The sequence below is a fragment of the Stegodyphus dumicola genome, chromosome 5 (assembly GCF_044657685.1).
Source record: "Stegodyphus dumicola isolate Sdum_Otavi_A_Nest chromosome 5, ASM4465768v1".
In the NCBI taxonomy this organism is placed as follows: domain Eukaryota; kingdom Metazoa; phylum Arthropoda; class Arachnida; order Araneae; family Eresidae; genus Stegodyphus; species Stegodyphus dumicola.
Window position 1 is genome coordinate 93,539,362 of NC_140772.1, and position 25,485 is coordinate 93,564,846.

The 25,485-nt window shown below is 32.4% G+C and overlaps 1 protein-coding gene across 6 annotated transcripts in view; it reads right to left on the reverse strand.

Moving 5' to 3' along the window:
* The window catches only part of LOC118188464 (cell adhesion molecule Dscam1-like), a 572,681-nt gene that overhangs the window by 242,451 nt on the left and 304,745 nt on the right, over positions 1 to 25,485 (reverse strand). For all 6 annotated transcript variants that reach the window (XR_015041171.1, XR_015041170.1, XR_015041169.1 and 3 more), the window contains exons 12-15: positions 16,561 to 16,734; positions 12,795 to 12,942; positions 10,906 to 11,054; positions 7,845 to 7,976 (exon numbers count right to left, since the gene is read on the reverse strand). Coding sequence is in view for 3 of the 6 variants with exons in the window: in XM_085816872.1 (XP_085672998.1) it covers positions 7,845 to 7,976; positions 10,906 to 11,054; positions 12,795 to 12,942; positions 16,561 to 16,734 (603 nt within the window). In the remaining 3 variants the exon portion in view is untranslated. The remainder of the gene's footprint in view (positions 1 to 7,844; positions 7,977 to 10,905; positions 11,055 to 12,794; positions 12,943 to 16,560; positions 16,735 to 25,485) is intronic.

Consider the following 25,485-nt stretch of genomic DNA (forward strand, 5'->3'; position numbering starts at 1 on the left):
GGACATGACTTTTCCTCTTATCCAAGAGTAATTGATTTATGCTACATTTATTACTTTTGACATGTAATTCTTCCATGTAGTGTTTTTCTTATGATTATAATTTTTTTTTGTTTGCTTGGTTAAATGTAAAGTTTACATCGCCCTCTTATTATAAACTGGCAGCCCAACAGTGGACCCAAATTCTCAAAAGTTTAAAACTTATTACCGAAAGCGGAGCGCAATTTTTTTCTTCGAGCTCTTCCTGCGTTAAAAGAAGAAAATTACCACCCTGGTGATATGGAAAATTTTGATTTTTGACAATCTGGAAATTAACAGCCACCCTAGGAGTGAAGGATTAATCCAATGTCCTTGCGCTTATTGTAAAGCAATCATGTAGCAAAGAGGAATTGTATTTTCTATAAAGTTAAATTGATTATGATAGTTTAACATAGAGTGGAAGCATGTTTAATTTTCTAAATAAAAAGAAATAATATTTGAGAATAAAAAAGAAATGGAACAACGGAAGGAAATGACTGAAAATACGTCATTAAAAGTCAACGCTACTGGAACGGATGAACCAAAGAATTAATGTGGAAATTCTCCAGATCGTAAATTCAATCTTATTAGTCTCAGTTATCATTGATTAGAAAAGAAATCTTAAACTCTATTCGAAAAAGCTACCAAAAAATGGAGCAACTCATCAGAGTCTTGGAAGAAGGAAAATAAGACCTTGATGACGAAGTGGAGGAAACGGTTTAAAAACTGAAAGGCTCTAGTTCTACAACAGATGATTGTTCTAGTGAACCTTTTCATACTCTCATAGAATTAGGAGAAGTTAAGAAACAAAATTCAAATTTAGAAAAATAAAATGAGTGGCTCAAAAATGTGTTGCATTAAAAGCAGTCGTCTAGCAAAAGTAATGAAGATAAACAAAATAGTAATTCCACAGGTGCTGTCAAAGTTGAATTCGAACTATTTTGACATTTTCAAAATTTTTACTTTCAAAGTTCCTTTTATAGTAGGGTGGATATGATATTGTGATTTGGCTTTTAGAATTCGAGAGTCGCTTCAAACCAGAGGGAGATCCAACCCCATATAATGAACTTTTCAAGAACTGATTCTATGTTAAGTGAATCATTCCGATTCAGTGATGTTTTAGGGAATCATCCCGATTCCATGTTAAATGTATCATCCCGATTCAGTGAAGTTTTAAGGAATCATCCCGATTCCATGTTAAATGAATCATCCCGATTCCATGTTAAATGAATCATCCCGATTCCATGTTAAATGAATCATCCCGATTCAGTGAAGTTTCAGGGAATCATCCTGATTCCATGTTAAATGAATCATAACGATTCTGTGAAGTTTGAGTGGAATAACCCTGATTCCATGTTAAATGAATCATCCCGATTCATTGATGTTTTGGAGAATCATCGTGATTCTGTGCAGTTAAATCAATCATTTCAAACTCGTCATCAAAAGATTCCCGGTTTACTCTTCATAGAGGTGAATGTGAAATATCTTGCGGACTCTTCGTCGAGACGTCATCAAAGCCCGAGGGGGGAGTCTATAACCTAACGCTAAATGGCAACAGTCAATAAAAATTGAAACATCTAACATCTGAACCGTTAGTTAAAAGAGATTGATGCACTAAAGCGAGTGATGCACTTGCATGGAAAAAGTGTCGTAAAAAAAATGTGTACCTTCTGGTGGGTTGTTATATGATTCTGTGGTAAAGACGAAGAAATGGATATTTTGTGCACGCTTTGTTTAAAAACTAAAAATGCAATTGAAGGTAAAATAAATTCTATAACCTAACGCTAAATGGCAACAGTCAACAAAAATTGAAACATCTAACATCTGAGCCGTTAGTTAAAAGAGATTCGACAGATTTTTGCATGGACATAACTTTTCCTCTTATCCAAGAGTAATTGATTTATGCTACATTTATTACTTTTGACATGTAATTCTTCCATGTAGTGTTTTTCTTATGATTATAATTTTTTTTTGTTTGCTTGGTTAAATGTAAAGTTTACATCGCCCTCTTATTATAAACTGGCAGCCCAACAGTGGACCCAAATCCTCAAAACTTTAAAACTTATTACCGAAAGCGGAGCGCAATTTTTTACTTCGAGCTCTTCCTGCGTTAAATGAAGAAAATTACCACCCTGGTGATATGGAAAATTTTGATTTTTGACAATCTGGAAATTAACAGCCACCCTAGGAGTGAAGCATTAATCCAATGTCCTTGCGCTTATTGTAAAGCAATCATGTAGCAAGTAGGAATAGTATTTTATATAAAGTTAAATTGATTATGATAGTTTAACATAGAGTGGAAGCATGTTTAATTTTCTAAATAAAAAGAAATAATATTTGAGAATAAAAAAGAAATGGAACAACGGAAGGAAATGACTGAAAATACGTCATTAAAAGTCAACGCTACTGGAACGGATGAACCAAAGAATAAATGTGGAAATTCTCCAGATCCTAAATTCAATCTTATTACTCTCATTTATCATTGATTAGAAAAGAAATCTTAAACTCTATTTGAAAAAGCTACCAAAAAATGGAGCAACTCATCAGAGTCTTGGAAGAAGAAAAATAAGACCTTGATGACGAAGTGGAGGAAACGGTTTAAAAACTGAAAGGCTCTAGTTCTACAACAGATGATTGTTCTAGTGAACCTTTTCATACTCTCATAGAATTAGGAGAAGTTAAGAAACAAAATTCAAATTTAGAAAAGGAAAATGAGTGGCTCAAAAATGTGTTGCATTAAAAGCAGTCGTCTAGCAAAAGTAATGAAGATAAACAAAATAGTAATTCCACAGGTGCTGTCAAAGTTGAATTCGAACTATTTTGACATTTTCAAAATTTTTACTTTCAAAGTTCCTTTTATAGTAGGGTGGATATGATATTGTGATTTGGCTTTTAGAATTCGAGAGTCGCTTCAAACCAGAGGGACATCCAACCCCATATAATGAACTTTTCATGAACTGATTCTATGTTAAGTGAATCATTCCGATTCAGTGATGTTTTAGGGAATCATCCCGATTCCATGTTAAATGAATCATCCCGATTCAGTGAAGTTTTAAGGAATCATCCCGATTCCATGTTAAATGAATCATCCCGATTCAGTGAAGTTTCAGGGAATCATCCTGATTCCATGTTAAATGAATCATAACGATTCTGTGAAGTTTGAGTGGAATAACCCTGATTCCATGTTAAATGAATCATCCCGATTCATTGATGTTTTGGAGAATCATTCTGATTCTGTGCAGTTAAATCAATCATTTCAAACTCGTCATCAAAAGATTCCCGGTTTACTCTTCATAGAGATGAATGTGAAATATCTTGCGGACTCTTCGTCGAGACGTCATCAGAGCCCGAGGGGGGAGTCTATAACCTAACGCTAAATGGCAACAGTCAATAAAAATTGAAACATCTAACATCTGAACCGTTAGTTAAAAGAGATTGATGCACTAAAGCGAGTGATGCACTTGCATGGAAAAAGTGTCGTAAAAAAAATGTGTACCTTCTGGTGGGTTGTTATATGATTCTGTGGTAAAGATGAAGAAATGGATATTTTGTGCACCCTTTGTTTCAAAACTAAAAATGCAATTGAAGGTAAAATAAATTCTATAACCTAACGCTAAATGGCAACAGTCAACAAAAATTGAAACATCTAACATCTGAGCCGTTAGTTAAAAGAGATTCGACAGATTTTTGAATGGACATAACTTTTCCTCTTATCCAAGAGTAATTGATTTATGCTACATTTATTACTTTTGACATGTAATTCTTCCATGTAGTGTTTTTCTTATAATTATAATTTTTTTTTTGTTTGCTTGGTTAAATGTAAAGTTTACATCGCCCTCTGATTATAAACTGGCAGCCCAACAGTGGACCCAAATCCTCAAAAGTTTAAAACTTATTACCGAAAGCGGAGCGCAATTTTTTTCTTCGAGCTCTTCCTGCGTTAAAAGAAGAAAATTACCACCCTGGTGATATGGAAAATTTTGATTTTTGACAATCTGGAAATTAACAGCCACCCTAGGAGTGAAGCATTAATCCAATGTCCTTGCGCTTATTGTAAAGCAATCATGTAGCAAGTAGGAATTGTATTTTCTATAAAGTTAAATTGATTATGATAGTTTAACATAGAGTGGAAGCATGTTTAATTTTCTAAATAAAAAGAAATAATATTTGAGAATAAAAAAGAAATGGAACAACGGAAAGAAATGACTGAAAATACGTCATTAAAAGTCAACGCTACTGGAACGGATGAACCAAAGAATAAATGTGGAAATTCTCCAGATCCTAAATTCAATCTTATTAGTCTCAGTTATCATTGATTAGAAAAGAAATCTTAAACTCTATTTGAAAAAGCTACCAAAAAATGGAGCAACTCATCAGAGTCTTGGAAGAAGAAAAATAAGACCTTGATGACGAAGTGGAGGAAACGGTTTAAAAACTGAAAGGCTCTAGTTCTACAACAGATGATTGTTCTAGTGAACCTTTTCATACTCTCATAGAATTAGGAGAAGTTAAGAAACAAAATTCAAATTTAGAAAAGGAAAATGAGTGGCTCAAAAATGTGTTGCATTAAAAGCAGTCGTCTAGCAAAAGTAATGAAGATAAACAAAATAGTAATTCCACAGGTGCGGTCAAAGTTGAATTCGAACTATTTTGACATTTTCAAAATTTTTACTTTCAAAGTTCCTTTTATAGTAGGGTGGATATGATATTGTGATTTGGCTTTTAGAATTCGAGAGTCGCTTCAAACCAGAGGGAGATCCAACCCCATATAATGAACTTTTCAAGAACTGATTCTATGTTAAGTGAATCATTCCGATTCAGTGATGTTTTAGGGAATCATCCCGATTCCATGTTAAATGAATCATCCCGATTCAGTGAAGTTTTAAGGAATCATCCCGATTCCATGTTAAATGAATCATCCCGATTCAGTGAAGTTTCAGGAAATCATCCTGATTCCATGTTAAATGAATCATAACGATTCTGTGAAGTTTGAGTGGAATAACCCAGATTCCATGTTAAATGAATCATCCCGATTCATTGATGTTTTGGAGAATCATCCCGATTCTGTGCAGTTAAATCAATCATTTCAAACTCGTCATCAAAAGATTCCCGGTTTACTCTTCATAGAGATGAATGTGAAATATCTTGCGGACTCTTCGTCGAGACGTCATCAGAGCCCGAGGGGGGAGTCTATAACCTAACGCTAAATGGCAACAGTCAATAAAAATTGAAACATCTAACATCTGAACCGTTAGTTAAAAGAGATTGATGCACTAAAGCGAGTGATGCACTTGCATGGAAAAAGTGTCGTAAAAAAAATGTGTACCTTCTGGTGGGTTGTTACATGATTCTGTGGTAAAGATGAAGAAGAGGATATTTTGTGCACCCTTTGTTTCAAAACTAAAAATGCAATGAAGGTAAAATAAATTCTATAACCTAACGCTAAATGGCAACAGTCAACAAAAATTGAAACATCTAACATCTGAAGCGTTAGTTAAAAGAGATTCGACAGATTTTTGCATGGACATAACTTTTCCTCTTATCTAAGAGTAATTGCTTTATGTTACCTTTATTACTTTTGACATGTAATTCTTCCATGCAGTGTTTTTCTTATAATTATAATTCTTTCTTATTTGCTTGGTTAAGTGTAAAGTTTACATGGCCCTCTGGTTATAATTCTAAAATCAATCTGGGAATACAAGCTAAAAATGAAAATGAGTTCGGAAAAAATTCTCACTACTTCTTCGAGAACTACTGTGCGACTTCCTATTCCTGACGTAGACAAAAGGCGCAGTGATTTGCGCAATATATTGGCAGTTTTAATGAGAAAGGATGGTTTCTATCGACTTCTGAAGGAATTTTAAAGGAAACATATGAGAGAACACAATTTACGTTTTGCCGTAAGAACTCGGTTAGAATTAAAGATATACCTGACCAGGAAATTCCTCTCCGGTCTTTTGCAATTGCTGAGTCTAGTGGAAGCAGCTAAGGATTCGGGATCTGTATGTGAGCAAAAGTATGAAATTTCTTTGCATTAAAAATGTTATGAAATGTAATTCAAAATGCCATTCAAGTCTAACATGTTGCAACAAATATGTTAATTTTAATTTCTTATTTTTTATATGAAAATTTCGTTTCCCTTAATAAGAAAGACATAAATTTTGTTTTGTACAACTTTCATTTTTATTTCCGTATTTTGAAAAAAAAATTATTGGCACTCTCATTTTTTCAAAATATCATTTGTATTTTTTAAGGCATGCACGTCATTTATATAATAATCTAATCAGGACCTTTTTTCATACCTTGCCTAAATAGCATTTGTCATTCTATAGAATACCTAGGCATTATACAATGCATAGGAAAAGCATGTAATAATTCTCATATTTCATACTTTGCCCTAAAAACGTCCGGCATTATATACAATGCCTAGGCATTCTATAAAATATCGGCTTTTCGTACTTTGACGGTCATATAAATCTTCTGCTTCTGAGCAGAATATTTTAGCATGGAAAAGAGAAAAAAATGATGTATACGCTGAATAAATGAATTAAAGTTGTCCTTTGTGTTTAATACTTAATTTTATTTTTGGTATTACCAAAAATTATGTATTTTTGGTATATAATTTTAATAAGCAAAAAGCAAATGTTCAAGTGGAATCTTCATTCAAATTATTGAATCTAGGATTTCCAAACACAATGTATTTCTACGTCTGGCTTTGGTCGAAGTGACTCTTGAAAATACCAGTTACTACCTACTTTCCACACTTCGGTGGTTATTGGCAAACTTTAAAGATCAAACCAATTAATGTATTAAGCACATAAAAACACTACCCACTGGAGCTAGAAACTGTTTGCAACCCTGTTCTATAATCTTCGGATCGTCAGCTGCCAACTTCCATTTAAGCCTAAATAACGTTTTCTTTCAGTTTTAATTTTTATGAATTTATTTTAGCAGATACATTATTTTATCTTATAAGTGTTTCAATCTTATAAGCGCTAATCTATTAAAATTTATTAAAGTCTCAAAATGTAGCACAAAGAAATGAATGAAGAGAAACATTTCGCAAATTAACATACACACAAATGTTAACCACATAGATTTGTTAAAAGTAGCAAATTTGCAAAACATTTCTTCTGGCAAAATTGGATATTGACCTAATATGCAGGTACCAAACAAGAATAAGCGACATGTCAGGAAAAAAAAATTCTCTAAAGAAAGGATTTCAATAGAGGCTTTAGCATGACTTTAATTCTAATCTGTTCGTTAGTTTCAGCAAAACTGTATATTTCGACAGCATAAAATTTACGTACAAATTATATTGTTGACACGCTGTTTATATTTAACCTTGTCTGAGAGTTTGTAAATCGGTTTTAAGGAGAATTTTCTGCATCACACTGCAATATTACAACAAATATTTGACAGTAATTATAGTGTGAAATTTTGTTAGAAATTCTAAGATATAACTGAAGTTCCCTTGAGAAGCATAATCATAGCTACTATTTCAAAAATAAAGTATTATTCGGACAAGATTATTTTCTTTTTTTAAAAAAGCAATATAAAACTCGACTAAACGATTTAAGATAACTACATGATTTGATAGAATTATTGATAATTATATAGAACAATTTCAAATTTATACGATGCTTTATTTAAACATGTGCGTCCTTTTTATGAAATGCCTGATAAATGTTAAATTGGGATTGAATACATCAAGTAATTTAATTTCAAGAAAGTAATGAACTTTATAAATATCTTTGCATCTTAAAGTATATGATCATTAATTTATAAGAATATGGATTTTGAAATAAAAAAAATCTTAAGATTTTTACCGTCTGCCATTTTGTACTGCACGCTGCTTCCGGTGATGTGGCTATTTCCATTGAAAGGTACATCCCATCGAATGGTCAAAGTCCTGCTGGTTATGTTTGTCACCGATAAGTTTGTTGGAGGATCTGGCACACCTTTATTCATATGAAAGAAAAGAAATTATTAATGGCATTTCCTAACTAAATGTTAGTTCATTTTCTTTCCTTTGATTTCTCTTGATTGATGCATAAGCACAGTAATAATAATAATAATAATAATAATAATAATAATATGTAAAATAAAGGTAGATTGAATATATTATAAAATTAAATCTTTTTTAACTTTCGAGATTTACTCATACTTCTGCCCATTATTATTCACAAAAATATCTTACAAATATTAAATTTATATATAGTATATAAAGCAGACCATATTGATAAGATACATAAGGGAAACCAAACTGATATAAAGTATATACATGTTTAGTAAATATTACCTACAACTGCTGCTCAAGAATAAAGATGAGACAGAATGTTGATGCTTAACGATATATAGGCCTTTGAAGCATTTCATTTCAACTTTGTATTTTAATATTTTTATCAAAAATTACTCAGCATTTTAAATTTTCTTCTATTTATAACTTACATCATGCACTGGAAAAAATAATAAATTGGCAGCTAATTATTGCGAAATGTCAAATCATTATATTTAGTTGAAGTCCTGACTTACATTCCACACCGACTAAAACTGATGTGACTTGATTTTAATTCTTGGGAGAACATAATTTATTGCACAATACAATGTATTAAACATAAATATTAGCTACAGTAATACGTGTGATTTAGTACCTCATTATTAATTTCATATAATGTGTCTACTTCTTTTTAAGTTGAAAGATAAAAAGCATACGTTTTTTTCCTTCGGTTAATAATTCTATGTAATTACTATTTCCGAATAATATGCATTTTAAAATTTAATGAATGCTAGTTCAATGCTACTTAATTTGAAATAAAACAGTAGTATTTGCTTTCTTTTAAAAGATCTAATAATATTAGTTAATCTAAAGTCTTCTATATGACGTAGTGAATGCAAACTGCAATTTCTGTTCCCCATGTTGAGCGTTTAAAAATTAATCTACAATGGAATTAAATTTTTCGTACATATATTTGCTGACACTTAAATGTCTGTGACTCAAAACAGTCTCCAATCTCCGATTTTTGATTGGAAATATAGTTATATATTTTGGTAATGTCGTCATCATTCGCATAAGTGATTACTTAGATTATTTCAGAAACTGAATAAACCAGCTTAGTTATATGTCATTCATGCTTATAAGACTCAGTTTTGCATTTATATTTGGTATATATATATATATATATAATTTAAAAAAACTTTGATCTGCTTGTATAACTCAAACAACTAAATTTTGTTTAGCTAATTATGCGTATCGTAAATATTACTAATTTGTACTTGTTAGTATGTACATACAATTCAGAAACGATTGGTCATCGATCACTGGTACCGAGAAACGCTAGGAATTTAGGTTGTTTAAACGTAATTAAAGCGCAATGTGCTACTTAAAGCTCTGTGCTGACATTTACCATGCCACGTTAGGAAAAACAGTCCTTTTTACTTCCGTGTACAAAATAAAGGATCTATTGTAATCACGAAAAATTCCAGGTATCATACTGAAACGAAAATATACATTTTGACCACTATCGAATGCAAATTAACAATGTTTTAGCGCGACATCTGTACGCAAGAACAGAATAAAGGATTCTTTTTTTTCTAAACGAATTATAAAACTGATTTGTGGTTTATGCGCTATCGACGAAGTAGTTTTAATACAATGAAATATGTTTAAATGAAATGCAGGAAAAATGCGTGTGATTTGATATTCCGTACAAGGAAGTCAAGTGGTCTACACATAAAATTTTTTGTATTTATATTTTTATTTTCAGTAAGATTATATTTACTTAGGTTGTGTGCTAGCTCGTGCTGAGATTAGCCTTCTGACAGAAAAGTTATGCGCCGCCCTTAAGATCTCTTCTGGCAGTCCTTTCTTTGCTTTAAGTTAGATCGTCCCGAAACTGTTAGTATCTAACAAAACAGAGTGCTCTAAAAATTACACAAAGGACAGTGTTTTTTTTTTTTCCTTCTATAGTTCGACTGCTATGGCCCAAAGAGGGTAGACGAATGCAAATACTGGCTTGTTGATGAAACAGATCTCATAGTTTCTACGGCAAGATTTGATTTACGACCAAGCAATGAATAGAGGGATATCATAGCACTGTTAATAGTAATTTAAAAGTGTTCTTTGAACAAAAGCTTTGAGTAGAGTGTGATTCCTAAATGCTTAAGATATGAGGATATCACTACTTGAATAATATTGTAATTAACTTGTCATGTAAAGAAAATTGTTGAGCTATTACTAGTATTAACTTTCATTCTCCAGTTAAAGCACTAACGTTTAGCTTAGCCAATGCAATATTGAAGTGATTTGTTGTATTAAAGTGCATTAATGTAACGATAAATTTTTCCAGCTGTATATTAATCATAGTAGCGTTCCATATTTCTCCTAACGGAAAATCTGTAATTTATATTTTGATATGAAAAGTTTTCTTGAGCATTAATACGAATTTCATGGAGAAGTGCATTATATATATTCGGACAGACAGGAAAAATTTACTTTTGGCAATAAGCTCAAATGTTCCTTCTTCTTTGCTTCAAACGCTACCCTTACTATTGAGACGTGCTACTTACTTAACATTGTAGCGAGCAAATCAAATTATCAAGCAAATAATTCTAATCATTAACGTAGAATTTTAAAATTTATCATAACAATCAAATGCTAACTTTGTATATTTCGGTTTAAAATAACTTAGTTCCTATTTTCTAAGTCTGTATCCGTGTAACCTCGTATAAAATACAAAAGGAATCATAAAACATAGAATTTTATTTAAATACTACAAAATAGAAACTAGGAGTAAACTGTTATTTAATTAAAACCAACGATAAGCGAATGAGTAAAGAGGAACGAGGTTTAACTTTTGGAAGTTGGCAAAGGAAGTATAATTTCCGTACCCTGGACAACCAGCTGAAATGTGGCTTCATCGTATCCGAATTCGTTAACTGCTGAGCATGCGTACATGCCACTTTCTTCCCTCGTCGCAGAAACGATAACAAGTTCGGAAGTAACTCGATTGTCGTCCGTAATTTCTCGAAAAGAGTACCTAAGAGAGGAAAATGTTGTTAAGGAACTTATAAATAGACAACTATTAAATAGATTCATATTACAATTAATAATGACAAAAATAAGTAAAAGATCATTCAACATAAAAATTTTATGAATAATTCTGCAACTTTTTAACCTTTAATCCTTAAAAACAAAAGTTCGATATGGCGATCCAAATTTTTAAGTGACTGTATTAGCTTGGCTAAAGCATGCAGATAAGTGGCAGTGATGAAGGTAATTACGAAGAAAGTGATCACAATAGTGGATCCAATAGTGTTTCCAATAATGAATTATATATAGAAATGACATCGAGAAAATTTTATTATGGAAAAAATCATTTTAAATGGCTCTCTTTTCCTCAATTCTGCAGTCGTACTAGAACGAAACATAATATTATAACTCAGCTACTTGGTATAAAAAGATCGCAAATTCAGGAAATTCTGCCTGTGCAAGAGAGGTATGGACATCTTTCTTTAGTGATAAAATGAAAAACGATATACTGGTTTGGTCGAACTATAAATTATCTAGTGAAAGAAGTAAATACAAGGAACTTAATAAGACTGATCCAAAGAATGTCGACAAATTGGGCTCGAAGCTTTAATAGGATTGCTGTTTTATTCATCTGTATTTAATTCAAATCATGAAAATATATTGTCGAATTTATCTATGCTTTGGATGGTACAACTGACAAACGCAGACACCATATGGATGACTCAATTTTTTCACATAGATTTTACCAAAGAGATTCTTTAGTTCTATTTCAATGAGCTAGCAGGCCCACCAGCCGCCGAGCGGTAAAGTCTCTGACCACTGATAGTTCGGTACGAGCTTCGAATCCCGCGAACGGGCTGGCTGCATGGGTGTTTTCATGGTTTTTCCCATGTGTAACGTGTATACGAGCCAGTGTCCCTTAGAAAGTCCTCCACGAAGGCATCCCTTCCTTTGGCAGATAGCCCTAGTGTGCTTTTACCATAATTAGATACACCACCAATAAGCTGGCACTGGCTTCTGATTGACATCGTTATAAATTTCTTACTCTGAACTTTAGAGATCTACAGTTTTTCAAACTACATTATAATAATAAAAAAACAGACTCTGATAAGGTAAGTTAGAGAAAATTTTAAAATACACGTGCTGTCACCAAGATCAAACCTGTGTTATTGCAGTCACAAACGCAATATTCTTACCATAACAAGTATTCTACACTTCATCGGAATAAAAATTATTCTTCGTTATTTGGAAGCCAGAGGCCCCAGTTAGAGAAAAAATAATTGGACAAGCTCGAATTTTGACCCAATACATGGTATTTATGGATAGTTGCTTTTAAACTGCTTTATCATCTCATATGATGTAAATTCATATAATTTGAGTGTGACTCATAGATTTGAATTCTGCTTGAATGGGCGACCAATTATAAATTAAAAGGCTTATAGCTACCACGCCTGGCCTTAGGGAGTGACCACTGCAAAATAAGCAGGTTTCCGCCATTCGATTAACGTTATAAATGTGATATTTGAATTCTTAATCTTTTTACAGCAATTTAATATTACATATAAAATAAATCTAAAATATATAACTTTTAGTCTATAGCTAGTTTTCTTATCACTTTATCCTACTAAATTTCATTTATAATTTTCTATTCGTTAGTGACACTAATTTTGTATTTTTATTATTAGTGCTAAAAAAAATTAAGTTTTCCTTAAATTCAAAATTCCATGAAACTTCAAAATAAACATACCGAGATTTAACAGTCACAGGCAAAGGCGTTTTATTCCTGTGCCAGGTTATCACAATGGGAGTATTTCCCTGAGCTGTACACTTAAGACTAGTGTTGTCACCTTCTTTAATGGCTCTGCTTTGATATGTTTCTTCAAATTTAGGTGGAACTGAAATTAAAATTTTGTTATATATACACTCTAGTATTTGATCGTTAGCAAATTTTATTTCAGAATGGCACTTATGCATTTAAAAAAAATGTTACTTTCCTAAATAGTCTAAAAATATTCAGTGATTTTAACTTTGTCATATGAGTAATTATAATGTTTAGAAAATTTATATTGAGAGAAATTGAGATTGCTAACTTTATTCGTAACATGAGGTAATAATTTAACTTTTGATAATAGAAACAAAACACTCTTAAACAAGTATTTCTTTTGAAAGCCGAAAAAAATTAGAACTCAAATCAATTTTTGATTCAAACCTAAGTAAATATTTGAGCTTGCGACACTCATCCTAATTATTTAAAATATTAATAAGATTTGTTTAACACCATCATGTTTTAAAAATATTGTACTGAATACATATAAAACCGAAAAACCAAAAGTAATTTAGGTTTAAACTGTTGTAAGAGATCTCGGAAGAAATCAAGTAGTGGAGTAAGAAATTTTTTCTTCTTCAGAAAACATGCAGAAAATTGAAAAGAACTGGATGTTTTTGAAACATGGAAATTCAAGAAGAGATATTACTTATAATTTAATTGCTAAATGGAAACTAATTGTGGTTAAGCTTGATATAAAACACTATAATCTGAAGTTATTATGCATAAATCGAATTGTCGACAGTAATTCTGTCTACAGTTATGAAACAGTTCAGGAAACCTCTTTAATAACCCGTAGTACAGATAGGAGAGTTTAAATTTCGGTAAAACGTGCCTTTGTAGAGACTAACATGTAGAATGAAGGGATCCTTAGTAATGACAAAAAATGTACTTCCTCTGTCCCATAATAATAATAGCAAGAGGATATTTAAATGGGAATTATTGGTGATACAGCTGGTAAACAATATTGTAGCGCAAAATTGCGATGACTTCAATAAAAATCAATGTTTCATGACATCTGCCACTTGCTTTGACACATATTTCAGTTTTCAGATTAACTTAATTATTACGAATAACAATTATTTTTCTAATTTCATCCGCTGATCGAAATTATTTGTTTTATTTCAGTTGAATATCAACCCATTGTAAAAGTAAAATAGAAAAAAAGAGGTTTTAAGCAAATATCGATTTGCGATTGTCTAGTTCTTGATACACCAAAATAAAAAATATATATATATATCAGTGAGGAGCAATTAAGTGGAACTCCAAAACAATTTAAGTGCAGTAGAATGGCCGTATCAGTAACCTAAAAACTTAAACATACTCCTCTTAGCCGAAGAGATATCATAGAAGCAATGAACATAGCCTATGATAATATTTCTCCCGAAATTCTGGGTAATACGTTTTTGTTATTTCAAAAAAAAAAATGTTGCAAAATGAAGAAAGATGACTCCAATAATTTTAAACTCACACATACGGGAAAAGCAAAGCTTCGCTGCCGAGGGATACGAGTTTAAAATGCGGTAACAAAATTATTGAAAAATCCAGAAATTACCTCAAAATGAAAATTAGGAGCAATATTTTAATTTGTTTAATTTCTTCTAGTGTTTTGATAATAAATGCTGCCTTTTATTTTTATTTTCGTTTGCTGCTATTATTATGGGAGACAATGAATTTATAAACAGCTGCTATTATTATGGGACAGAGGGAGTAATATCTTTCGGTAGAAATGGTCTCGCATTAGAAGAAAAACGACCACAATTCTTTAACGAAAGTGTTTAATTCTACAATTTAGTCATGAATGGCATGATGTTTGGAAGCTGTACTACTGAAAATAGAAGCTCTAAAGGAAACTATCTAAAAATTGTAACATTAAAAGTAGAAATATGGTGTTTTTACTATGTTAAGTAACAATTATTCTCTGCTAAGCTCAGTCAAAAATATCACTAGAATACCGTAGTTTGTGTTCAGAACAGCGGCAAAAATGTGAAAAACTAAGATGAAAGATGACGTAAAACGTGTCTTATGAAAAGCATGAAGTAAAACACCTAAGTCAACGAAAATTTACTAGCATCAATGGCACAAGAACTGAAAGTAGTTTTAAGAATTACATTTCTTACAACTAAATGTTAATAATTAATTTTTAGCCTTGAACAAGAGAATGTATCTGTATTTGCGTAGTTTTAAATAATTTAAGTAAAAATTTACAGTTATTTGTTTAAGATGTTACATTCGCTTTTTTCAAGATTTTAACTTCAATTTTTTTCAAGCATTTCTCATAGATGGGATTATAAATTTAGCATCCGAAAAAAAGGCCGGTTTACTTTGCTAGAGCTTATTATTTGCTTTCGAAATTGCATTAACTAAATAAGTAATGCTTCCTACTTTCCCAGTCACCGTACCCGAAAGAAAGCTTCGGTATTAATGTTCATTTTTATAGTTTCTACTAAGGGCTATTCCAGACATTATTCATGCATCTTCCACTTAACATTTTCATTCAAGTAAGAGAATAACCGACAACTCCCAACAGAAACATATCAGGCAAACGAGAACTACCTCGTAATACCGAAATAAATTTGAACTTAGTATTTTAAGTGCAAATGGGCTTTCGTTTTGCGATTCTGCGTCGAATCACTCTGAAAGTCCGTTTCACTTTTCAAAATGTTGCCACCTAATATTATCGCCCTGTACTATATTTAAAGAAATTAAATAATGAAGAATCTGCATAAATGTATGTACGTTTCTCGCATTCTGATAAAGCAATGGTACCTAGAGCCAGCCAATTTTGAATGACGTAATCCTACTGCGAATATGGGCATCTGGAAGCCCAAATTTGAAATTTGGAATTTGTTTTATTATCGATTTTATATTTTATAAAACTTTAACGAATTTTTGATTACAAACTCAAGAATTTCAAAGGGATCAATGGCAATTTTGTACAGAAAAAACATTTTTATCTTTAGCGCAGGAGATATCGCAAATTCTAAAGATATGCTCAATTTAAAATTATTTTGCGATATTGCTCCTGAATTGAATTTTATGGTTTAAGCGCGAAGAACATGATATTTAATAAATAAAAGTAACACACAAATTGTTAATAAAACGCCCCTTTAGATCTAATTTAAAATCTGAGACTTTTCAGATTTTCTTTGTTTTATATGTTTATATTAATACCAATGATAGCTGTGGCTTCTAGGTAAGACTGAATTGTACAACGCTGACTTTTATGTAGGCGGATGATGCACGTGTTCTTCTGTGTGTGGATAATGCTATTAAAAAAGCCGAAAATTATTATGAAATGTTGCTGAACGGAAACGAAGAAGGTAAAGAGATGAATCTGCTGTGGTGCTCTGTAAAATGCAGCTGTTTCAGTATTGTACTGTGGAAATTATAGCATCGCAAGAAAAAGTTTTAAAAATATGGCTTGTACAATATCAACAATGAAATATGGATGTAACGTGGAAGTAGAATTAGTCAGGATTACATAAAATGATATTGCAATCATACTGGCAAATAAAAATATTAAGTTTTCATTTAAAATTTAATTCTTGCGGGATGATGGTTAAGTGTACCTTTTGACACATTGTAATTTTGAATTTTTAAATTCCAAAAACACTTATGTACATTTCTCATACCGAATTTCATACATATAATCAATAAATAAATATATTCTCGAAAATTTACTTACCTTGAACATTTAGATAAATTATTTTGCTAAGAGATGCTCCTATACCGTTATTTGCTTGACACAGGTAGAATCCGCGATCCGATGTTTCGACATCCCATATCACTAAAGACCCATTATTGTACTGCCGTATTCTAGGACTAGATGTTACGTATCCAAAATCTCCAGGTGAAGACTCTAAAAGAAAACAATTTTAATCACACTTCATAAATATAATATAATATATATGTAATGATAGCACAAATTTTGGAAGCGCTGAAATACGAACTCTGAGACGTAGATAGGTAGAAATACTAAATGCGTAGATACGTGATTCTTAGAGCGTCCATCCATTTTTGAAGAAGATTTAAATAAATAAAAAGAATTTAATCCGGCTCGACTCCGTTCAAATTCCTTTTATTTATTTAAATTCCCATTTAGCAGCCACAATTCACTTGGCACTATACTCGTGCCTATTAAAAATCATTTACAATTTTGATATTATTGCCATAGAAGCGAATATAGCAGCACACACATGATTGCAGAAAAATGTCTGGCCACGATGGAAGCACAAGCAAAAGTGATGCATCAGTTAGTAGAAAGAAGGGAGAGAGTGAAAAGTTTCGGTTTTTAGTTTCCGTTTAAAGTTTGGTGATTGGTCAAGAGGCATCTGCATTAAGGGTAACATAAGATCACATGATTAATTTGAATGACGCAGTTTCGACTTAGCGCTATTTTTAGGACAGATAGATGAAGTTCCATGAAGTTCCCAAATGAAATAGAAAATAAAAGAGGTTATAGTGAATTATATTTAGAAGTTTGCTTTCATATTTTTTTTTTATCTTACATATAAGTCAAATAAATTTAGGAATTAAAGCTAAATTGCACGCTTTGCGGAAGTTTAACTGTAAGGTTTGTGTAACTAAGTAATTAGCATCGATGTATGAATGGAGGCTTTCTCTAAACGTGAAGAAATACTTACAAGAAAACAATTAAAATGCTTTTTTTGTGGTATTAAATGCACCTGATTGTCCTCAAAGCTTTGCACACGTGTTGGCGGAAGAGTTACATTTCATCACGGTGAAGTTACTGCCCCCTAACATGATTTCTCTTAATACTTCTCTAATAGATCAGCATGCTATTTCATATTTCAAGAAGCTCTATACGAAAGTGCTTATAAAAAGTGTTTTCAGGTAATCATTGGCACCGAATTTGACACTCAGATAATTTTGGAAACACCCTTTTAATATTCTGCATCGTGTAAATCACATAGAAGAAAGGGTAGCAAGAAGCGACTTATACAGAGCCATCAATTCGACTTGGTGAAAACTGTGATCAAATTGCATTCCAGGCAGATGTTTAGCGAGGTTGAAGGGATGAAACATTGAGAAAGGTTTCGTTATCGATTACATCGTATCTTAGGTAAGGAAGTGGAAACTTGAGCTTGGACGTTAGCAAAAATAACATGGAAGAGTTGCCAGATTACAAAAATAAACTCAGCACAGAAGAAATGGAACAACGTCTGTTGCAGTTATAAATGACAATTGTGAAAGAAATGGCTTCAGATAAAGAATAAAGGGAGGATGTTTTTAGTTATTTGATCCATGCAATTTGTGCAAAATTGGGTTAGGTGCATAATAGAACGTTAGCAATTGTGAAAGCCTTCTAAACCTGTAGTAAGTCGAAGCATAACTATTTGTCATGTTTTGGGAGTCGCAAAAACATTAGCCACTTTATATATTTATGGAAAAACAGTAACATTTTGCACCTTTCGCTCCTTTATCATTTTCTGCATATGCCGAATCATACACAGCAGCTTTCGTTCGTACAGATTAGGCAAATTTTTCCTGTTTTTGTTTTATTCTTTTATACGTTATTACAGTAAATTTCCTTTTTTGTATGTCTAATATTTGGTTAATTGTTATATTAATATTGTGTGTTGTGTTGTTATATGTCTAATATTGTGTATTGTTAATATTATACCGGGTATCTCGTAAATATTAGTACGAACTTTAAGGGACAGATAGGATATGTCAAAAGGATTGAGATTTGCATAGCTACCTATGACCATAAACGTATGTGAAAATAGGATCAGAAGTTCAAGAAATAAAGTGACACAAGACAGACATTATTGTAAGTATTTACTGCTCATAAATATGGTATAATATTATAGTAGGTGATACCATTTTAAAATGTTACGAAATATATTCAGTTTCCAGCTTTATAAATGATGCATGCGATACACCAATGGATCATGGATTCGTGGAAACGTCAAAACTATCTGGATTTATCTGAATATCTGCATAAACGCAACCAGACCCATTTTAGATTCGACAGGTGTCTCATACACATACAACTTTATATGCTCCCACAAGAAAAAAAATCCATACTGTTCAAATCCGAAGAGCTTGAGAGTCAGACAACCGGTACACTACGCCTAATCCATCTCTGACTAAGCGACACACTCAGATGTCTTCGAACGCATCTTTCATAATAGGAAGTGTCCCTTCATGTTGAAAACAGATGTTGCGTCTAACATTTGATGGCACAAGGTGAAGTAATCCTGAACCTGTTACAAAAAAAAAAAAAAAAAAAAAAAAAAAAAAAAAAATGAGACAACTTGCAAGACGATGCAATAGAGGATGGCAGTAGGTAAGGTCCGAGTAAGCAGTCGCCTACCAAACAAGCCCTGCTATTGTAAACAGCATGCGATCATGACGTTTGTGGTCGTGATTTGCTGTGCAATTCTTAGTCCTTTTGACTGCAAAGTTTGTACCTTCCGATAAAATTTGTACCAATACTTGTGCACACCTTGTATATGGTATATTTAATTATGGCAAAGCACGCTAGGGCTATCTGCCTGAGGGGAGGGATGCCTTTCGTGGAGGACTTTCTAAGGGAAACTGGCTCGTATACACGTTACACATGGGGAAAACCACGAAAACGCCCATGCAGCCAGCCCGTTCGCGGGATTCGAACCTCGGACCGAACTACCAGTGTTCAGCGTCTTTACCGCTCGGCCGCTGGTGGGCCCTTGTATATGTGTTAGAATGAATGAATTTCGTTGTTTTGAATTGCGAACTTGTGTAGAAAGCCCTCGTTTTTATTCTATTTCAAGACCAGAAAATTTCCAGAATATAAGTAAGTTATAATTAAAACCAGCTTTTCATTAGCAGAAAGTTGACATTCTGAGTAATATTTTTAACTATGTTATTTGAATATTAATGTAGCTCATTTATTTTCTATTTTTAACAGAAATTAATATAAATTTTGGTTTTTTTCAAGCTGATATCATTTTTAATAGAAAGAAAAATTACGCAAGTTCTACTGCAGGAAGAGTAAATGTGAAACATTTGATAATTTCAGCTTAGTCGCAGTATTTAGTCTCATAAGTATATTTAAAAAAAAATATCATTTCACGTTAACTCAGAAAATAATTAATAAATAAAAACGTATACTTGCGTTTCAAAGACGGCTGAAATGAAATTTGTCAGTATAATAATTTGTTTACCAGTGAAGGTACATTTAAGATGCGAACGGAGAAGAATGAATAATTACAAACATAATCTCTTGTCTAAACAAAACTCGATATGATAAACAACCTTAAGAAACCCTAAGGGAGAGCATTGAAATATTACTACGTTACAAACTAGTAGTTTTTTAGAAATCTTTCAAATACATATAAGGGAGAGAGAACCATCAGTTATAATTCATCAGCTAGAAATTCATTACAGAGAACTACAATCATACGTCATCTCGCTGTAATAAAAATGTCAAGCAATAAGTGATTTTATTTTTTACGGTTCGATTCACATTTTTCTACTATTCCAGGGCGAAAATAAAAGAATGAATAGGAAACTCGAGAACAAATCTTTCTCATTGGGTTCCTTCTGTAACATAAAGTCTTTCCCTGTCGCTGGCTGTGTCCCAAGTGTTCTAGGATTTAGTTATGTGTAAAGGATCCAAGCATCATTTAGCGCAAGACACATTAATCGGCTTAAGAAACTTCACTTCAGACTTGGAAAGTTTCATTAATAAATGCCATAGTACATTCTTGGTTCATTATATGAGCACTCTAATTAGTATTACCATTACAAAATAATGAGGTGAGCTCGCAACGCAAATATCATCGCTTACTTACAATGAAAATTCATCTATTCCCAAATGATTGTATGTTCAGATATTCTAAACATACATCATGAAATTGTTAAAGTATTTAATACTAAAGTATGAAAACTTATTTCTTTGAATACATAATTTTAATTTGGATATGGAAGACATACAAAGAAAATTATTATCAGATGACGTTAAGACATCAAAGTATGTAATATAAGATGCTAGAAAATTTTTTCCTTAATTACAATAACCATGGTTGATTTGGTTTACTTGACTACAGCAAAGCACTTGAAGCCTATTTACATAAAGAGATGATGCATTCGTGGAGGAGTTTCTATGGTAAACTGTCTCGTATTCACGTTACACATAGGAAAACCACGAAACCGCCTATGAAGCCAGCCCATTCTCGAGATTCGAATCTCGAACTCAACTATCAGTGTTCAGAGAGTTGAATTCTCGGCCGCTGGTGGACGTTATAATAATTATGTTGTCTAAAAAAACTTATAAGTTAGGTTATAAGGTATTTCTCCCAATTTCTTATCGTGCCTTCGTGGTGTAGTGGTTCTGCGCGCTGGGCAGGTGTTTCCAGAGGTCCGTGGTTCAATTCCCGGCGAAAGCGATTGCTAATTTTTCATCTTGCCTGCTTCCAAAAGTACCTAATGTCTCTACAAGGTATATTATAAATTCTCGCGAATTAAATTTAGTATAATTTACATAATTAGAAATAATATTTAAAAGTAAATTAAAGATGCAAATATTTATAAAGTAATACATATTGCTTTGAAATCATTCAGTTTCATGAAAAAAATCTAATTTCAGTCTGAATAATAAAAAAGGAAAGTACATCGCGTCGAAAGCAACAGTAAGTATTACAACTCAGTAAATATATTTAGTCTTGCGGACTGTGAAAATTTAATACTTTCGTAATACTCTGAGTAAATATTACAACAGTATTACAACTCTGAGTATATATGTTTAGGCTTGCAGACTGTCAAAATTTTCTATATGGTGCACACTATACATGTTCTTGTAGCATAACAACGTAATATATTGAAAGACTTGAATAAAAACGATCTTGTCATCGATTCATTGGTTCCCTTAAATGAATTAAATAATAAAAATAAGAAGTATTAAAGAGTAATTAGAATGGTAAAATTGCTGAAATTTATTAAACAAATATGATTTAACTTCATGCATATACAATGAAATTATAGCAAAATGCACGCAACAGAAGTGTCCTTTTAAAATTAGTGCAAGATTAACCTTGCACCTAGGCATAGAACTTTTCCTTCACTTTTCCTTCACGAATACAAACCCACCATCACTTCGAAAGTACTACATAAACGCACTTTCTCTTGTTCGAATGTAGGATACCTTAGCTTCTTTTTTAAGCAATTTTTTCTTGTGCAGTGTTAATGTTAACAGCTTTGAAGTTTTTTTGAATAACCCCAAATCTTGTGATAATCATTCAACTCATGCTGATCCTTTACAAATGGAATCATCTTCAGTTTCAAAGTCTTTGTCGTCACTCGCTTGGAAATGCTTTACGTTTATACAGAAATAAAGCCAACGGCCTCTAGAGCTGTGTGGCTAGAGGGTGTGCGGAAAAAATGTCACCCGGAAAAAAGGGAAATGGAAAGAATATCCCCGGAAAATAAGGAACGGAAAAAATGTCACTCGGAAAATAAGGAACGGAAAAAAAGGAACTCTAAAATCTCGCCAAATAATGTCGCCGATTGGAGATAGGGAAACCTGCTAAACGGGCAGGGTTATAGCGGGCTCTCTTGAGGGAGGTTTTAAGGGCAAGACGTTGAGCTGGCTGCAGCTGAGCAAGGTCATTTCGATAGCAGGTTTTTCCAACTTGCCTGCGGGAAAACTGTATGTTCTCCCCCGTGGTTTGCTTCACCCGTTTCCTTAAAGAAACCGACCCACCTCACCCGGAAGGAAAGAATTCACGGGGAGCAAATGTTTCTCCTCTGTTAAATAATGATTGCCGGTCTTTAAACTAAATTTCATCCATCCCTAACTGGAAGCTAACAGCTTGTTCACATTAAAGTGTTGATAAATGACGAATTGTCAGTAAAGACGGCACACGAAAGCTGCTAAACGGAACTATTGGCGTAGTATAGTCTGTTATTTTTTATTACGGTTTAACGAATCTAGCAATAATATTATATTATGCATTCCGTTATTATTTAATCTATCCGTAATATGAAATATAATTTTCTAAACACTAACGGTTTATCATCAGTTAATTTATAAAACGACAGATATTTTATAGTGTCATTTTTTCCCCCCACTTTAACGGTTTATCATTAGGTGGGTGTTTTTTTATTTTTTTATTTTAAAGTCCAAAGAGACTTTGATCCTGGAGGACTATTCTTTTCGTTTTGCGATTTTGCGTTGAATCACTATAAACGGCGAATCACTTTTCAAACTGTTGCTACCAAATGTTAGAGTCCTGCATTATATTCGAAGAAATTAAATAATGAAAAATCTGCATAAATATATGCATATTTCTCGCATTGTGATAAAAAAAAAACAGTACATAGAGCCATCGAATTTTGAATGACGTAATCCTCCTGCGAATATGGAATCTGGAAGCCCAAATTTGAAATTTGTTTTATTATCTATTTCATATTTTGTAAAACTCTAACGAATTTTTGATTAACAAACTCAACGATTTAAAAGCGAGGAATGGCAACACTATACGAAAAAAAAATTATCTCCAGCGCGCGGAACTGTGTATGGGAAATTCTTCTAAAGATACGCTTTTTTAAAATTCTTTTGCGACATTGCTATTTAAATGAATTTTATGGTTTAAGTGCAAAGAACATATTTAATAAAAAAAGGTAGCCCACAAAACGTTAAAAAAAAAACGCCCTCTTTGGACGTAGTTTAAAACCTGAAACCTTTGAGATTTTTGTTTGTTATTAAGTTTTTTTTTTTTTTTTTTTTTTTAAATATGAATGATGGCCCCTCAGCCGACTTCGACTTGACCAGAAGCAGTTGTCACTTTATTATGCAGTCACCTAATAGGTGGGCTACCTTTGCCTCATATGAAGGGACGGACAATTAGAACTATGCATTCCCCTGGATTCGAACCCAAGCCGTTAGGTATCGCAGTTGGCTCCCCTAACCACTACACCGTCTGGGCGGCATTTATCATTAGTTAGTTTATAGAATATTATATTCTATACTAATTAATACAGTTATTTTAAATTAATTAGCTAAACCGGCTTGGCTAGTTCCCCCCCCCTCCCCGCCAAATACTTACTTATTCGAGGAAATAACTTAATTATACGCTTTAACGGTAAAATATATTTTACACTATATTTATTTTATATTAAAATTTTTCCTATATATAAATAGATACGGCCATACACGCAATCGAATCGGCTTAATGTACTTTCATTTATAGAATAATGCACTTCCGAATGTGAACAGTGAACTTTCTTCTGGTGATTATCTTCCTATGATAATCAGTATTTCTGAGAACTTGGACATCGGTGCTGAGAGCTATTTCTCTAATTCGCAAAAGCCCAAAATCTTATGAACCTGTGGTCATCTTAGAAAGGGTTTACTGTACTTTCTGTCCCTAACTCTGGCAATTTATTGGTATGAAAAAATTTCTTGTAGTAGAATATAATCCATTCATGCAAGCCCTGTTATAAAAATAATTTAATAAAGAAGCAAAATTACCATTTTATTGAAAATTGCATTTTTCGAGCGAGGTCGTAAAGAGTTCTGATTTCTTATCGGTTAAATGTTGCTATTTCTGACTTTTAACTTGCTAATTTAACATTTATTTATTTATTTATTTATTTTTTTAGCCCAAAGGGGCGTTAGACCCAAAGGGCTATCACTTTCTGCGTTGATTCACTTTTCAAACTGTTGCTACAAAATATTATTGCCATGCATTATATTTAAAGAAACTAAATAATGAAGATTTTGCATGAATGCATGAATGTTTCTCGCATTTTCAAAAAACAACAGTCCTAGAGCCATCCAATTTTGAATAACGTAGTACTCCAACCAAACATGAGCACTTGAAATTCCGAATTTGGAATTTGTTTTATTAACTATTCCCAATTTTGCAAAACTTTAACGATTTTTTAATTAACAAACTCATCGATTTAAAAGCGTGCAATGGGAACACTGTATGAAAAAAGAAATGTATCTCCAGCGCCCGAAACTGTGTATTGGAAATTCTTAAATTTTGCGCTTTTTAAATATTTTGTGATATTGCTGTGGAATTGAATTTTATGGTAAAGTGCGAAGAACATTATATTTAATAAATAAAGGTACCACACAAAACGTTAAAAAAATCCTTTTGGGCGCAATATGAAATATGAAAGCTTTCAGATTTTCCTTTAAATAATGAAAAATCTGCATAAATGTATGTATATTTCTCGCATTGTGATAAAACAACGGTACAAAGAGCCATCGAATTTTGAATGACGTAATCCTCCTACGAATATGGGCATGTGGAAGACCAAATTTGAAATTTGGAATTTGATTTATTATCGATTTTATATTTTGAAAAACTTTAACGAATTTTTGAGTAGCAAACTCAGCGATTTAAAAGGGAGCAATGGCAACACTCTACGCGTGGGAAAAACCTTTTTGTCTCCAGCGTGCGGAACTGTGTATCGGAAATTCTAAAGATATGCTGCGGCATTGCTATTGAATTGAATTTTATGGTTTAAGTGCAAGAACATGATGTTTAATAAAAAAAAGGTAACACACAAAACATTAAAAAAACGCCCTTTGGACGTAACTGAAAATCTGAAAACTCAGATATTTTTTTTTTTCCCCAGTGGCGTGGTAAAA